Source organism: Nicotiana tabacum, chromosome 11, assembly GCF_000715075.1.
Source record: "Nicotiana tabacum cultivar K326 chromosome 11, ASM71507v2, whole genome shotgun sequence".
NCBI classification, from domain to species: domain Eukaryota; kingdom Viridiplantae; phylum Streptophyta; class Magnoliopsida; order Solanales; family Solanaceae; genus Nicotiana; species Nicotiana tabacum.
In genome coordinates, this window is record NC_134090.1 from 116,608,243 (window position 1) to 116,626,057 (window position 17,815).

The 17,815-nt window shown below is 38.7% G+C and overlaps 1 protein-coding gene across 1 annotated transcript; it reads left to right on the forward strand.

The window, feature by feature from the left end:
- Positions 1–503, forward strand: LOC142165978 (protein AGENET DOMAIN (AGD)-CONTAINING P1-like). Its single transcript, XM_075224372.1, has 2 exons — positions 1–217; positions 259–503. The coding sequence occupies exons 1-2, from the start codon at positions 1–3 to the stop codon at positions 501–503; spliced, it is 462 nt and encodes a 153-aa protein (XP_075080473.1).
- Positions 504–17,815: the final 17,312 nt, after the last annotated feature.

Below are 17,815 nucleotides of genomic sequence, written 5' to 3' on the forward strand. Positions count from 1 at the left end.
ATGGCACCAATTACAAATTTAGAGAAAAGCGATTCAAGAAGGGTGATGCTTTCAAATGCAATAAAAGCAGTAGCATTCAAGAAACAGCAGGCACCAAAAGCACCATTTGAAAAGGGCGATGAAGTTGAAGTAGCAAGTCAAGAATATGGCTACATTGTGGTTCTTACTACACAGCAACTATTGTTTCTTCTGTTGGCGCTTATCATTACAGAGTCAAGTACAAGACTCTGTTGACTGACGATGAATCTGCGCCATTAGAGGAGATTGTCACTGCCGGCGAAATCCGTTCCGTGCCCCCTCAACATCCAGAAAACAACTTCCGTTTGTACGGTATAGTTGATGCATTTGACAACGATGGTTGGTGGTTAGGGTTTATTACTGGGAAAATTGGGACAAAGTACGTTGTCTACTTCCCTACAACTGCGGATGAAGTTGCATATCCTCCTGAGGTTTTGAGGTTTCATCAAGAATGGTATAATGGCAACTGGGTTTCTTCCTATTAGAAAAGCTGGGTGGATTATTGTCTTAAAATTTACTTTTTTGGTTTCAAGAAATAAAAAAAAGAAGAATTGGTGTTCAGAAATTGTATATTCGTGTAGTCGAGTGATTTATTATTTTCTTCCTATAGTGTTAGTTTCCAGGTTGTTTGTTTCCTCTGGTGTAATATTAATGTGGCTTATTGAATTTTAAAATTTGTATTTTGCATGTCGAGTATATACTTACTTTAATTTGGAAAAAAACCATAAATAACTTCTTAGATGGGTAAAAATGTTACCTTATCTCGTTATCTTAATTGAATTGAAATATTTTTTAGTGCCTGGTTTTGATAAGTTTTCGGAAAAATGTTTCAAGACTAGAAAGTAACATGTGTTCGTAACGTCGTTTTGCACAAGAACATTTTTTTAAAACATATCCAAAATCTTTTTTTTTTTTTCGAAATCAAAATCTAAACCTCTTAAAACTAGGTTGTTACCAAATTAACACAGATGTTCAGGAAAAAGTCAAATCGAAAGGTAATTCCAATACATGACTTTTTTCTAAACTTGTTTTCGAAAAACTTTTTCAAATCAAAATTCTTAAACAACTAAATCAAAACCAAATTCAAACCATTTAATAAATGACTGATATGAGAAACACACAGAAAATATTTGTACACCCATTATACCGGAGCTCTTCATCGTTATTCGTTAATAAGTATCTAGAAAATCTTATTTTCCTAAAGCTGTAGATAAGAATGTCAATCATACTTCCAGCCATATTTCCATGAGTTATAATTCCTATAAACTGTATTCCTAACATTTATGTTGCAAATAAAAAATCGGAAAAAGAAAATCCTGCAAATTGACAAGCAGCAATGGATCTGACATTAGCTGCTGTTGAGAGTTGAGACTGCCCAAACAGAATTCCAATTCCAATTAATCCCCTGAGATTTCATATCTACATGGGACTACTCACGAGTGAATCCATAATTTAAATTTGATAGTTTCGATCAATTCGTTCTTACTATTGAATCCATTATATTTTTAAAATTATGAATTCAGATCTTAATACTTTTTAAAAAAATAGTGTTATATATATATACGCGATCTAGTTGAACCGGTAGAATATATGCTACATCTGCCACTAGGACTACTAAGGAGTCATTTGGTTGGAAAAAAAGTTATCGAATAATTAATTATTTCGGAATTAGTTATCACACCCTCCCATAGAGATAAAAAAAATAGTATAATCCTGAGATTAGTTATACCACGATTTTATCCTAATCAAATGTGACACAAACTCATCTCAAATTTAATCCCGAAATTAATTATCCTTTATCCCTTGTTTCAAACTAGCCTAAGGGTTGGCTTAACCCCAAGCCACTATTCAACTTTACAATTGGTAACATATAGCATGCAAGTGAAAAAATTGAAGCTGTATGTTTTTCGTGGAAATCACGTCTTTATTTTGTTTTCCTTCTTTCTCTTGAACGAAATCTAAGTGCCCAACTGAGTCGATCAAAAATTTATAAAAATGTGATTATCTACTTTGTATTTAAGAAGAGATAAGAATAAGCTTTGAATAAATTATATAAAGGTTCTATTAATTTAAGGTCCTTTAAAAATTTTAATTTTAGACATCGAGCCGCCCTGGATTACTTAGGAGTCATTTGGCACAATAGTGGAATAAAACGGGATATTCCGTGAATGAAAAATCTGATGGGGATTAGCCATCCCATCTTTTATATGAGATAGCTAATCTCATTATTTTAGTATAAAATTATCTCGTAATTAGCTAATACCTATACCAAACATGGAATAAATACAATCTCAAATTCTATTAGTGTTTAGACTCATACACAGGCCCCTAAAATAAGTAACATTTGCGCTTCTCACTACTAGAAATCCGGAATTTAGCGACCAAACTTGGTCTGCCCAGATTAGCGACCAAAGTTGGTCGGTAAAGGGGAGAAAAATATTTATATTTATTTTATATAAATTATGGTCAACAGGTTGAGCCAGATGGTCAGCATTGTGTAGTCAAAGAAAATTTCACATTACCGACCAACTTTGGTCGATAAAGTGGGACCTAGTTAAAAGATTTTAATAATTATATTATTATTTAAAATATTTTATGAAATATAAAGAAATTTTATTTAAAATTATCGACCAAAGTTGGTCGGTTAATACAGGGGAAGCATTTACCGACCAACTTTGGTCACTTTTTTTTAATATCTGGAAAGTAACCGACCAACTTTGGTCGGTTATTTGGTCAACATTGGTCAAAATTTAAAATCACTTTTATATTTACTATCTAAATAATATAAATGTAATCCGTTAACACTTTTGTAATACAAGGGATGAATACACTAACATATACTATAACATGTTATATATGTAGTTAAAGTAGTACAACGAAGCGTGTTATATATATATATATATATATATATATATATATATATATATATATATATATATATATATATATATATATATTATATATCAGATGTTTTGTTTTTAATATTCAACGATGCATCTAAGTAAGTTATAAGTCGATGAATCAATTTACAAACAGATATATTTGATGATAAATTATATATAATAACTAGGATCTTCACAAGTACGTCTATCAATCCCTAAAAGAACCCGACCCTTATCTATATAGATATAGATATAGGTGAGGCATTTTGTTTTTAGTATTCAACGATGCATATGAGTAAGTTATAAGTCGATGAATCAATTTACAAACAGATATATTTGATGATAAATTATATTTACTAATTAGGATCTTCACAAGTCTATTAATCCCTAAAAGAACCCGAAATATTTGATGTGTCACAGTCACTTCGTGGGTCAATTTGGCCATGATGATGTATATACGAGATTTGATACGTGGTTCAAACAATTTGTAAGTTTATCCTGATAATGTTCTAACACTATGTAGATAAATAATGTTTGTAAGTTATGCTAACTTATGAATTTTTTTAATGTTATGTAGGTAAATAATCCAAATAATGGTGTAAATCAATTTTTGAAAAATATATCTTGGGGACCTGGGTTTGAGGTCACAACAATGTCTAAGTACGTAGTGAATGGTTATAAGTTCCATACAGAGGTTTGCTCTAAAAATAAAAATAGCAACAACAACGAGGTGTGGGTTCAAGGTGGTGATGACAACCAAGTTGGAGATATTGATTATTATGGTGTACTCAAAGAAATAGTAGAACTAGAATATACAGGTTGGCCATTTAAAAATTGATACTCTTTAGATGCAAGTGATTTGACCCAAATCCAACAAGAGGTACACGAGTACACAATCAATACAACATAATTGAGGTTGATCATATGAGGGAGTATGATTGCTATGATCCTTTCATAATTGCACATAATGTTAGGTAAGTGTATTATGCTCCTTATCCATTGCAGTGGAATAAGTTCGATTGGTGGGTTGTAATAAAAACTAAGCCTGTAGGTAGGATGGAAGTCGAGAATGTGTTAGATGTTGCATATCAAAACGATATCTCCAGTGTTCACCAAATAGTGTACGATCAGCTAGAAAATAATTTGGAACATCCTGAACACATATTGGAAGAAGTTGATATAAATAAAGTAACAATTATAGAAAATTATGACAAAGAATCAATTGATGAAGCTCAAACAAGTGAGGACGAAAAATTCTCGAACGAGGAACAATACGTCGATGAGCATTAAAAAGTTGATTTTTTAAATATCTCTTTTTTATAGCTAGTTTCTTATATGTTTCAATCTAAATATGTATTATATTATGTAGATGACAGGCAAGGGTCAAGGTAACAATGACCATACTGGTTCTCGGGGTCGAGGAAAGGCTAGGAAGGAAAAGAGGAGGCTAGTTAATGATACTCCCTCTTTTCCACCCTCTACAGAGATGCCTATGTCTTATCCTCCACCCCACGACTATATTGAGCTGCCGCAGCATCACGGGCCCTACGCCTTCATGCAAACACCAGGTCTTTCATCACAGGTCCATAGGACTGTACGTCTGACATACAGTCCAACTACCTCACGACTACGTGGATCGCAGCCATCTGCATTGCATGGATCACATCCATCCATGTCACATCCACATGGATCACAGTCACTCGGGTCATAGCCATCAGTATCACAGCCACGTGAGGTCCATCCAGCTATGTCGTAGTCACAGGGATCACAACCATTTTCATTAGCGACTCCATCTATTTTAGGCCTTCGCCTGCGAGGTAGTAGCTCTGACCCTCCTACAATGTCCACACATGCCTCTGATGTACATGGTCCAGATGATGATGTCGAGGAGGTGCATTATGATCAATATGGCAGGATCATCACAGTCCCTAAGGGTGATGGGTAAGAGTTATTTGTTATTTTTGAGTTTATTGTTTTGTAAAGTTTTTACTAAGATATTAATGTGTTTTTATTGTTAAATTGTAGGTTCATCCCGAGTAATAAGACTACGAGGATAATCACCAAAGCCATCAGAAAGCTTTATGATAGCCCTTATGCTACTTAGACTGATTTTTCATTCTCGTTGAAGGAGCAAATTTTCAACAAATTTAAGGTATAAATATTTTTTTAAGCAGTTTAATAATTTATATTTATGATATTTCATATAATATTTAACTTTTGAAATACAGAGCAAGTATGTATGGGAACACGACTATAGTGCGGAAGTGGCTGCAAATTTCCATCACACAGCTCGCAAGCGATTGTCACATACTTTCTCTGAAGCTAGAAAGAAGAACAAGAAGCCTGACTGGTTACTTCAAAATTTATGGGATAATATTCAAAGGTAATGGCTTACCGCAAAGTTCTTAGAGAAGAGCGAAAAAGAAAAGAAAGTTCGCGCATCTGAGAAGGAAGCTCCTTACACACTGGAGGTGCGATCAACCTAGGGACAATAAAAAGAAGATTGGTACGTAATTGCTTAAATTATTTTAATTTTCAAAGTATATCTATTCAGTTTATTAACTAAATTAATTTATTTTCAGGAAAAGAAGTTGGGGCGTCCAATCAACCATGATGAGCTATTCAAGGAGACGCATATTGTAAAGAAGAAGAAAGAGACAGATCAAGAAAGGTGGGTCAAGGACCGGACCTCGACAGTATATGTAAGCTTTCACTTTTCTTTAAGTATTTTAATTTACTTTTATATAAATTTTGAAATACTAATTCAATTTAAATTTTCGTATAGGATCGCTACCAAACTAACGTGGATGAGTTCATCCGTATTCAGCCAACTGGTGAATCGGGGAAGCCAACCCAACCTTCAAACGAGGATGCTGAAAGAATATGGATGGAGTTTGCTGGCGATCCAAAATTGGGGAAAGTATACGGTCTTCCTACTAAAATGTTCCATCGCTATAAGTGTGGAATGCAAGGAATAAGGACTTCCTCGTAAGGTGAGAAACTTGATGGGCAGAGCCTCTCTGCTATGCGGGAGACTGTGACAAAGCTCATATCCGAGCTAGAAGTGGCCAAGGAAAGAGAAAGGGTTAGAGATGCTCAATTCCTTGGCATGCAAGTTCAGATCAGAACTCTCCTATTTACTGGAACTTTTCCGTCGCCCTGATCTCTATCGACGCCCCCTTTTTCTATGGGTCGAAATCAGGTATACGACATTGGGAGGACAACTCTATTCCCTTTCGGGAATTGGGTTTTGGAATTTTGAAGAGTCGCCACCTTATGATTATAGTGCATTAGGACACTTTGAGAAGGGTTTGAGTTGGAAAACCAGAGTTCGGGTAAGGGCTAGAAATTATCTCGAGGGGAAGGTGTTAGGCAACCCTCAAGATCCACTAGTGTGGTCCCGGCCATGTTACAATTGTGACTTTACAAGTAAACAATCAAGGCTCAAATAAGGACTTGCATACAACATTGCAATTAGGTTGAAAACTTTTGAAGGTAAGTAGAGAGGACAAAAATTTATGAAAAAAAGATTTGAATGGTTTCACGAGAAGAGATGAAAGCAAATAAGGGGAGGGGGTCCTAGGTTTACGATTAATATGGATCACTTCAATGCAATACCCAACAATCACTCCTCAAAAAAGAGGGGTCACACGTGATATTAGCGCATCTGTCATCTTCTCCATATCTACCTTTCCCACCCCGTTAAGGTATTAAAGCGCGGAATAGTATCGTTACTTATTGCATGCTATTACCTGTCCCAATCCTATCAGTCCCGGAGGCATATGTGACTACTAATCCTAAAGGGGAGGGAGCTACTTTTGCAGTTTTTTAAAAAGGATAAAATTCTAAGGCGACATTCAAAACATATACAACAAGTATTGGGAAAGCAAGTAAGCAGATATGGCTCAAATAAATCTCCTTAAATCAGATAAAATCATATAGTTTAGCATGTCTTACACGTATAGATTAGGTCTGAATTAAACTTAAACATTAAGGCAGGCTGATTTATCACATATTTTCATATAAGAAGTCCGAATTAGGCCTGCCTGCTGGTTGTAATTATCCAAGACTGATGCAATTATAGTTTTTACCCTAAAGCTTTCCTAGGTATTAAACGGAACCTATAGACATGATATCTATTAGTTTTAGAAATAAAAAAGTAAACTGATTGCAGAAAAAAGAATTGTCAATTACAGGGACATAAGATCTGCAGGCGTTAAACATTATTGCTACTGATTTTAGGCTTATAAGTGAGTTGACAATTCAGGTTTGGTTGACAGCTCCTATAGGCATACTTTCTAGGCGTTACTGATTTTAAGTGATGTTATTGTCATGCAGAAATCCTATAGGCAGGTCATATATATGCAATTAGTTATTTAAATCTTATAAACAGGTTTGCCTAGTGACAGATGCATATGCAAAATGTAGTAAGTCCTATAGGCATATTACCTATATGATATGCAGAATTTCAAAAACGGCTTATAGACATGGTATCTATATGAAGTGCAGAAAAACCTATGAACATGGTATCTACATGAAATGCAGAATTTCAAAAGTATAGGAATTCTCTATGAACATGGTATCTACATGAGATGCAGAATTTCAGAAGTATAGTAATTCCCTATGAACATGGTATCTACATGAGATGCAGAATTTCAGAAGTATAGTAATTCCCTATGAACATGGTATCTACCCCTTTGCATGCAAGACTGACCCTCCCTTTTTCACTAACACCCCAGCAGTTTATTACAAGATTATTACAGACCAGAATGAATAAGAAAAAGATAAGAAATATATCAGAAATTAAAGATTCCAACCAAGGAGAGCCTAATTCAGACCCCAGGTCTGAAATATGAAATAAACTAACTTCCAAAGATCAGATTTCCAAAGCCTTTCTCTTATTTGGGATGTGTCAAAGTTCCAAGGAGCTTCAAGAACTCCAGGCAATATTTACACCCCCAAATATCATTGCAGAATCAGATTATAGTGCAGTATGGAAGTGCCAGCCCTCAAATGTCCAAGCTCAGAGGGAACTCAAAGTCCCAAGGCAAGGCTCATAGGAGGGGCAAAACTTAGAGGCTAGGAGTAAGTGCAAGTGCAATAGAGGGGAATTAGGGGAAGTCCAGCATAAACTGGTGGTCATACCCAACAATAAGGAGTGCTGGCACACCCTAACCAGTCTACTAGGCCACATTTTGGGAGTTAAGATCCATTGAGGATCAGGTTCAGACCTGAGCAACAATTTGGATACTGCCAGGCCATAAACCTTAACTCAAACACATAGAAGGGAGTAGGGGTATGGGGAATTCACAACAAACAACAGATGCAAAGAGAGAGTAGCATATTCAATACAGAACATGAACAGGAAAGTAGCCAAGATTGTAGCAACTGTAAAGTAAACACATAGGGATGATGTTGGAATCAAAATTAGGACATACCAGTTTCAGGGAAACAAATAAGTGAAAGCAAAAGTCTTGTAAGCCAAATTGCAAGCAAGCAGTACAAAAGATCTCAGAAGAGAGTAGAGAATTGAAAGAGTATTGTAATTGAGAGTGTGTGTGTAAGAGTATGAAATTCAAAGCGTGTTCAAGTGCAGAAGGGTAGTCCCCTTTTATAGTGCAGAAAACAAGTAAGAAAAGGTAAGGAAATAGTTTGCAATCAATCACATAAAGTCTCCCTTTGGTTAAAGGATTCTGATTTCGAACGGGCATAAGACAATTAAGGAAAGAATTTGATTAAAACCTTTTCCAAAGTAACATAATAAGGGTAAATACACAGGGTTTATTTAAGGCAAAAGTCCAATGGTACATGGTTTGTGAAAAATAAGGAAAGGGAATCAATGAAACAGCCAGTAAAATCAAAGCTGCAAGCCTTGTTCGAATGAACTAAGTCAGAAAAAGGGTAAAGAAAGGTTCAATTAGGGAAAATTAGTAACAATCAAGTAAACCCCATTAAAGGAATTCAGAATCAATTAGTAGTTGGCAAAAACTTTTGAAAGAAAAGTTCTCATATATAAAGCACACAAATATGTGAATCAAGAAGAGACAGTCAAATTACTTAAAAGAGAGTTTAATCGAAGAGAAGTTCAGAATCATAAGCAAAAAGATACAGGTTCAATTTGCAGACTCATAGTGAGTTCTAAGAGTTCAGGGTCCCAAAGTGGAGCCTTAACTCGAACACAAAAATCAAAATCGTCAAAGGAAACCCCCCAAATCCTGGGGTTTCAAAATTGAATCAGACATGGAAGTGAGAAAGCAAGTCATTTGTTTCAGTGTCTCAACAAAACAGATATGATAGCATGTTTGAATGACAAAGGAAGAAAAATCATGAAGAACATATTTGAGAAAACTCGGAAGCTAAACAAGTTTAGAAGAAGGAGATAATACAAACGTGAACACAAGTAGATGAAGCATGTAAGAACATGAACAGAGTCCAGTAAACAAGATCAAATAACTTAACGGTAAACACACATAGTAAAAGAGTAAAGAAAACTAAGCAGGGATTAACAGGAGTAACATGCATAGCAGAAAAGAAAAGGTAGAAGACAGTACATGCGTAATAAAGAGTAATCACACCAGCAGGGTATGAACAAACACACATAAAGTAAAGAAGAAGAAAAATCAGAAAGATTTTCCCCAAAAAATCCTTTCAGAAACCCTAAAATCAAAGAGAAATGATTTTTAAAAGAAACTTTTGGGGAAAACACTTTAGATGGCAAGAAAAGAATAGATACAGTATAGATCTAAGAAAATAACGGTGAAAGGACCTTGAATAGCTTAGGGGTTCGGAGAAACCCTAGAAATGAGAAAGGCTTGGAAACAGGTCCGATCTTGAGTCGGAGAGGTCAAGAATCAGGCTCCTGAGTTTTGAATATACCATAGCATGGCCGGAGGAGCCATAAAATCAAAGGTCTGAGAAGATCGGAGAGGGAATCGTCGAGGTTAGGCCTCGAAGCTTCGAACAACCCTGGCTACCTGGTGAAGATAGGTGAGTACCAACTATCCATGGCCTGAGAAGCCATGGATTCCGGTGACCGGTGGTTGAAAAGGGGGTAGGAAGAGGCTATGGTTTCGGAGAGTTTTTGAGAGGGTTTGGGATTCAAAGGCGGCGGGCCAGGTGAGAATGAGGGATTAGGGTAGTCACCTGTGTTTAATTATGGTAGGGCGAATAGTGGCCGTTGATCCGAATGATCAATGGCCTAGATTTAAGAAGGTAGGTGGGGAACCGGGTTAGGTCGTTTGAGTTAGGTTAGGGGTTGGGTCAAAAGGAATTGGGCTGGTCCGAATTTGAGTATGAAATCGGGTCAATTTTAGGCTAAAATCGAAATGTAATGGGGCTACAATTGAAACGAACTGAGGCCAAAATTTAAATAGCCAGTTTTCCCTTTTTATTTTATAAAAATAGTAAAAAATGATTTTGAAAGCAAATTAAAAGCACTGGATTCGTTAATAGTATATAAATATTAATTTAAAAATATTGGAACCAGTTTCATAATTATAAAATGCTATTAAATCTTAAAGCAGGCTAAAATTGCAATTATATGCAATTTAGCTTTTAAAATACCAAATTAATTTGTAAAAATATATGAAAAGTAACCTACCTACATTTTAGTATAAATATGAGAATAAAATAAGTTATTCACCAAAGTGATAATTTTGGGAATAATTATTGAGCAATAAATCAATTTAAAAATCTTTTAAAATATTGGAAAAATACTAAATTACTTGGGCATATTTATATATGTATGTATATGATATTTGAAAGTATTTGTATGTAAAAGAAATACATAGGGAAAAATTGGGTATCAACGACTGCCCCTCTTTACCCGGGAAGGATGAAGGAGTTGTCGGGTAAAGATATGATGGCCAATTTTGACCGAAAGAGACGATTGCAGAGAATTCTGACCAAGCTTTTGCTCTTGAGCTGCCTACATATCCCTGGTCTTACAGGAATCAGGCCATATGTAGTTCAGGATCCATCGGCGAAATATGCCGATAGAGTTATTGAAAGGAACGGACGTGATGCCTAAGTTGAGAAGGATAGTTGAAGTCTGATAGGCTGCGAGAACCGGAGCGGGATCGCTACTACTAAGACGGCCGTTTGCTATCCGGTGTACCTGCAAGTGGGCAATACAGCATAGATTGTACATAAATTTAAACGTGATGCAAGTTCCCATTGGACCATGAATGCTGTCTTTGGATGGTTAGGATGACGTCCTTGGACCATGACGTTTCGGGCTACGAAGAGCGTAAATAAAAATTCGCAGGCCATGAAATGATGTTCTTGGGCCATGTAGATGGTGCCTCCGAACTATGATGCCTTTGAATAGGTTGGCGATCTTTCAGCCCATGCAATGCAAAAGGTGGAGATCTTTCAGCCGGTACAGAATTTAAATGAAGGTGGCGATGTTGCAGCCGTGCGAGAAAAGTAAAGAGGCGATATTTCAGCCATGCAGGATGGAGACAATGCTTAGTCTTGAAAGGCGAATAGAGTAGCCTTATGCAGATGGAGACAATGCTTAGTCTCGAAAGGCAGATAAGTAGCCTTATGCAGATGATGATGGAGGTAGAGCTTAACCTCGAAAGGCAGAAAAATAGCCTTATGCAAAATGCAGATGGAGATAGGGCTTAGTCTCGAAAGGCAGAAGAGTAGCCTTATGCAGATGATGATGGAGGTAGAGCTTAACCTCGGGTGGCAGAAAAGTAGCCTTATGCAAAATGCAGATGGAGACAGAGCTTAGTCTCAAAAGGCAGATAAGTAGCCTTATGCAGATAATGAGGGAGGTAGATCTTAACCTTGGAAGGCAGAAAAGTAGCCTTATGCAAAATGCAGTTGGAGACAGGGCTTAGTATCGAAAGGCAGATAAGTAGCCTTATGCAGATGATGATGGAGGTAGAGCTTAACCTCGAAAGGCAGAAAAGTAGCCTTATGTAAAATGCAGATGGAGACAGAGCTTAGTCTCGAAAGGCAGATAAGTAGCCTTATGCAGATGATGAGGGAGGTAGAGCTTAACCTCGGAAGGCAGAAAAGTAGCCTTATGCAAAATGCAGATGGAGACAGAGCTTAGTCTCGAAAGGCAGATAAGTAGCCTTATGCAGATGATGAGGGAGGTAGAGCTTAACCTCGGAAGGCAGAAAAGTAGCCTTATGCAAAATGCAGATGGAGACAGGGCTTAGTCTCGAAAGGAAGATAAGTAGCCTTATGCAGATGATGATGGAGGTAGAGCTTAACCTCGGAAGGCAGAAAAGTAGCCTTATTCAAAATGCAGATGGAGACAGAGCTTAGTCTCGAAAGGTATATAAGTAGCCTTATGCAGATGATGAGGGAGGCAGATCTTAACCTCGGAAGACAGAAAAGTAGCCTTATGCAAAATGCAGATGGAGACAGAGCTTAGTATCGAAAGGAAAATAAGTAGCCTTATGTAGATAATGAGGGAGGTAGATCTTAACCTCGGAAGGCAGAAAAGTAGCCTTATGCAAAATGCAGATGGAGACAGAGCTTAGTCTCGAAAGGCAGATATGTAGCCTTATGCAGATAATGAGGGAGGTAGATCTTAACCTCGGAAGGCAGAAAAGTAGCCTTATGCAAAATGCAGATGGAGATGGAGCTTAGTCTCGAAAGGCAGATAAGTAGCCTTATGCAGATAATGAGGGAGGTAGATCTTAACCTTGGAAGGCAGAAAAGTAGCCTTATGCAAAATGCAGTTGGAGACAGGGCTTAGTATCGAAAGGCAGATAAGTAGCCTTATGCAGATGATGATGGAGGTAGAGCTTAACCTCGAAAGGCAGAAAAGTAGCCTTATGTAAAATGCAGATGGAGACAGAGCTTAGTCTCGAAAGGCAGATAAGTAGCCTTATGCAGATGATGAGGGAGGTAGAGCTTAACCTCGGAAGGCAGAAAAGTAGCCTTATGCAAAATGCAGATGGAGACAGAGCTTAGTCTCGAAAGGCAGATAAGTAGCCTTATGCAGATGATGAGGGAGGTAGAGCTTAACCTCGGAAGGCAGAAAAGTAGCCTTATGCAAAATGCAGATGGAGACAGGGCTTAGTCTCGAAAGGAAGATAAGTAGCCTTATGCAGATGATGATGGAGGTAGAGCTTAACCTCGAAAGGCAGAAAAGTAGCCTTATTCAAAATGCAGATGGAGACAGAGCTTAGTCTCGAAAGGTAGATAAGTAGCCTTATGCAGATGATGAGGGAGGCAGATCTTAACCTCGGAAGGCAGAAAAGTAGCCTTATGCAAAATGCAGATGGAGACAGAGCTTAGTATCGAAAGGCAAATAAGTAGCCTTATGTAGTGCAAGAATGTAAAAGGACGATTAGTAGTAAGATCTCTTAGCTGATAGCCGATTACGACAATATGACTGTTGGGGAGATTGTGTACGGATAGCAATTGCGGGCAAGTGATGATTCTGAGAAGTTGCATTCTTGGGAAAGTATGCGTACATAAATATACTTAACGATACTGCAAGTCGAGTGCCTGCATCCAAAGAAAAATTGTGAGTTCTGTAAGGGGAAAAAGTTAGTTCGTCTTCCCCTGGCTCTAGGCAGTGTGTGTCATTGGGGTAGCGTCGCTAAACAACAACAATTCGGATAATAGTTATGCATGATTTAATAAATATAACGTAAGTATATAATCAAAAATAGTTTTATTTAGATGAACCAACGACTGCGACGTAGTTCAAGACATTGCAACCTCTTTCGCTCCGGAATTTTGAGGGTCCTCCTCAAATTTCTGCCCCAGTTTGCTGAGCGGACATTTCTGACGGCTGTGCTGAATGACTAAAAAAATTGTCTTCGGAATTTTGAGGGTCCTCCTCAAAATTCTGCCCTAGTTTACTGGGCTGGCGCTTCTGGCGATGCATGGACTAAAATCAACTTCAGAATTTTGAGGGTCCTCCTCAAAATTCTTCCCCAGTTCCAATAGCGGGGAATAATGGAATTTTTATTAAATTGTGACCGAACCCGTAGGGCTGCCTACGTATCCCCTCTTAAACGGTAATCAGGTCAGGCGTAGTTTAAATTACATCATAGAGGGAATCATAAGTGGTTACACATAATATCGTTTTACTGCATCTGAATTGATCAGCTTTGGCCAGACTTCTCCGTCCATTTCTGCAAGAATAAGGGCTCTTCCAGTTAGAACCCGGTGAACCATGTACGGACCCTGCCAATTGGGAGAGAACTTCCCCTTGGCTTCATCTTGATGTGGGAATATTTTCTTCAACACCAGCTGCCCCGGTGTAAACTTCCTTGGCTTAACTCTTTTGTTGAAGGCTCTGGACATTCTGTTCTAATACAACTGACCGTGGCAAACTGCATTCATCCTTTTCCCATCTATAAGGGCTAACTGCTCGTAGCAACCTTTTACCCATTTTGCATCATCCAACTCTGCTTCTTGTATGATCATTAAGGAGGGAATTTCTACCTTGGCGGGGATGACTGCCTCTGTACCATAAACCAGCATGTAGGGAGTTGCTCCGGTCGATGTGCGGACTGTGGTGCGGTATCCCAATAAGGTGAATGATAATTTTTCATGCCATTGTTTGTGCCTTTCGACCATTTTCCTTAGTATCTTCTTGATATTCTTGTTGGCTGCCTCCACAGCTCCATTCATCTGAGGCCTGTAGGCTGTAGAGTTCTTGTGTTTGATCTTGAATGTTTCACACATTGCTTTCATCAAGTTGCTGTTGAGATTGGAACCATTATCGGTGATGATTTATTCTGGAATTCCTAACCGACAAACAATGCGGTCGCGGATGAAATCTGCCACAACCTTCTTAGTGACCGCCTTGTATGATGCTGCTTCGACCCATTTGGTAAAATAATCGATTGCCACTAAGATGAACCTGTGCCCATTTGATGCGGCAGGCTCGATAGGTCCGATAACATCCATTCCCCAAGCGGCGAATGGCCATGGTGAGCTTGTTGCAGTAAGCTCGTTTAGAGGCACCTTTATCATATCTGCATGTATCTGATAGCGATGGCATTTGCGAACATACCGGATACAGTCTGTTTCCATAGTCATCCAAAAATACCCTGCTCGGAGTATCTTCTTTTCTAAGACAAAACCATTCATGTGCGGCCCGCAGGTCCCTGCATGCACTTCGTCCAATAGCCTGGATGCTTCTTTTGCTTCGACACACCTTAGTAAACCCAAATCGGGAGTCCTCCTGTACAGGATTCCTCCACTGTGAAAGAAGTTGTTGGATAACCTACGAAGTGTGCGCTTCTGAGTAGCGTTGGCAAGTTCTGGATATTCCCCTGTTGTCAAGTACTCCTTCATGTCATGGAACCATGGTTTTCCCTCTACTTCTTCCTCAACGTGGGCGCAATAAGCTGGCTGATCATGAATCTTTACTGGGATGGGATCAATGTATCTGGATGCTAGATCATGGACGATAAAGTAGCTAATGCATCAACAAACTCTTTCTGGACTCTGGGGACGTGCTGAAATTCTGTCTTTGTGAACCTTTTCCTCAACTCCTGTATGTGATGCAAGTAGGGAAGTATCTTAGAGTTTTTGGTCGAACCTGATGTATGAGCAAGTCTGAATCCCCGAGCACTAGCAACTCCTGAACATTTATGTCAATGGCCATTTTGAGCCCCAAGATGCAGGCTTCATATTCTGCTATATTATTGGTGCAAGGGAACCTGAGCTTGGCGGATACCGGGTAGTGCTGGCCAGTTTCTGATACTAGGACTGCTCCTATGCCAACTCCTTTGAAATTTGCAGCTCCATCGAAAAACAACCTCCAACCATCATAGGATTCTGCAATATCTTCTCCTATGAAAGATACCTCTTCATCGGGAAAATACGTTTTTAGGGGCTCGTATTCTCCATCCATGGGATTCTCGGCGAGATGATCCACCAGGGCTTGCCCTTTGATTACTTTCTAGATCATATAAACAATGTTGAATTCACTTAGCAGGATTTGCCACTTGGCGAGCTTGCCAGTGGGCATGGGTTTCTGGAAGATATACTTCAAAGGGTCCATTCTGGATATGAGATAAGTAGTGTAAGCACAGAAGTAATGCCTCAACTTCTGCGCGACCCAAGTCAGAGCACAACAAGTGCGTTCTAAAAGAGAATACCGGGTCTCGTACGGTGTGAACTTCTTACTGAGATAGTAGATGGCTTGCTCCTTTCTCCCTGTTTCATCATGTTGTCCCAGAACACAACCGAATGCTCCATCCAATACCGCAAGGTAAAGCAAAAGGGGTCTTCCTGGCTCAGGCGGAACCAAGACCGGCAGTGTTGACAGGTATTCCTTAATTCTGTTAAAAGCTTTCTAACAATCATCAGTCCACTTGGTGGCAGCGTCCTTTTTCAACATTTTAAAGATAGGTTCATAAATGACCATGGACTGAGCTATGAACCGGCTGATATAGTTGAGTCTCCCCAGGAAACTCATCATGTCCTTCTTGTTCTTTGGCGGTGGCAATTCTTGGATAACTTTGACCTTTGAAGGATCCAATTCTATTCCTCGACGACTCACGATGAAACCCAATAATTTACCAGCAGGAACCCTGAATGCACACTTGGCGGGATTCAATTTCAGATAGTACCTCCTCAGTCTGTTGAAGAACTTTCTTAGGTCTTCCATGTGATCCCTGGCGTTCTTGGATTTGATGATGACGTCATCCACATATACCTTGATTTTCTTGTGTATCATGTCATGAAAGATGGTAGTCATGGCTCTCATGTAGGTAGCACTAGCATTCTTCAAACCGAATGGCATCATTTTGTAACAGTACATTCCCCATGGCGTGATGAAAGCCGTTTTCTCTGCATCTTCCTCATCCATCCATATCTGATGATACCCAGCAAAAAAATCAACGAAAGATTGTAACTCATGCTTGGCGCAGTTGTCAATTAGAATGTGTATGTTCGGCAAGGGGAAGTCGTCTTTAGGACTGACCCGGTTAAGATCTCGGTAGTCAATACAAACTCTAAATTTCCCATTCTTTTTTGGCACTGGCATGATGTTGGCTAACCACGTCGGATACTCTACTACCCTGAGAACCTTGGCTTTGACTTGCTTGGTAACCTCTTCTTTGATTTTCAAACTCATGTCAGGTTTGAATTTCCTGAGCTTCTACTTTACCGGCGGACATGTTGGATCTGTTGGCAGTTTGTGAGCTACAATGGATGTACTGAGACCAGTCATATCATCATACGACCAGGCGAATATGTCTTCATATTCCTTTAGGAATTCCGTGTACTCTTCCTTTTCTGATGGTGATAGGTGAACACTGATGCGCGTTTTTTTGACATTCTCTGTATCTCCCAGATTAACGACCTCAGTTTCGTCCAAGTTAGACTTAGGCCTATTCTCAAAATTCTCAACCTCTCTGACTACCTCTTATGAATCCATATCCGTTTGTTGCGTTGTCTCGTTGCAAGTCACAATCGTTGGTTCATCGTCAAGGCAAGTAATAGTAATGCTGTGTAAAATAAAGTGAATGATAGAAAAAATAATAAGAGCGAGATATATAATAAACTAAAATGCTTCGATTGAATTCATAATTGTTTTGAATATCAGAGCTCTTTTCAAAATTAAAGACAATACGGAAATAAAATCAGCTAGAAAAAAGTAAAAATGTGATGCATGGTGCTTTTGTTTAGCCTTGCTACCCCGAAGCTTTCCGGGCCCTGGTGGTTATGATTGACCAATTGCTAAGGCGTTCTCCTCGGTTCACAGCTTGTATAGAAGGGTTTTCCTCCCCTTCCTCCTCGAAAATAACACAGCAGTCCATATGATCGTCTTCCAGAAACAGATTCTTCATGGCTGCCAATACTTCATCTTCCTCTGATCCATATGTGATGTCTGCTGGCTGGAAAGTCTGCTCCAGGCGAGGTATCGGATGCTCCAGTGGATAGTAGGGACCGCGCCATGGTGGCGATCAGTCATT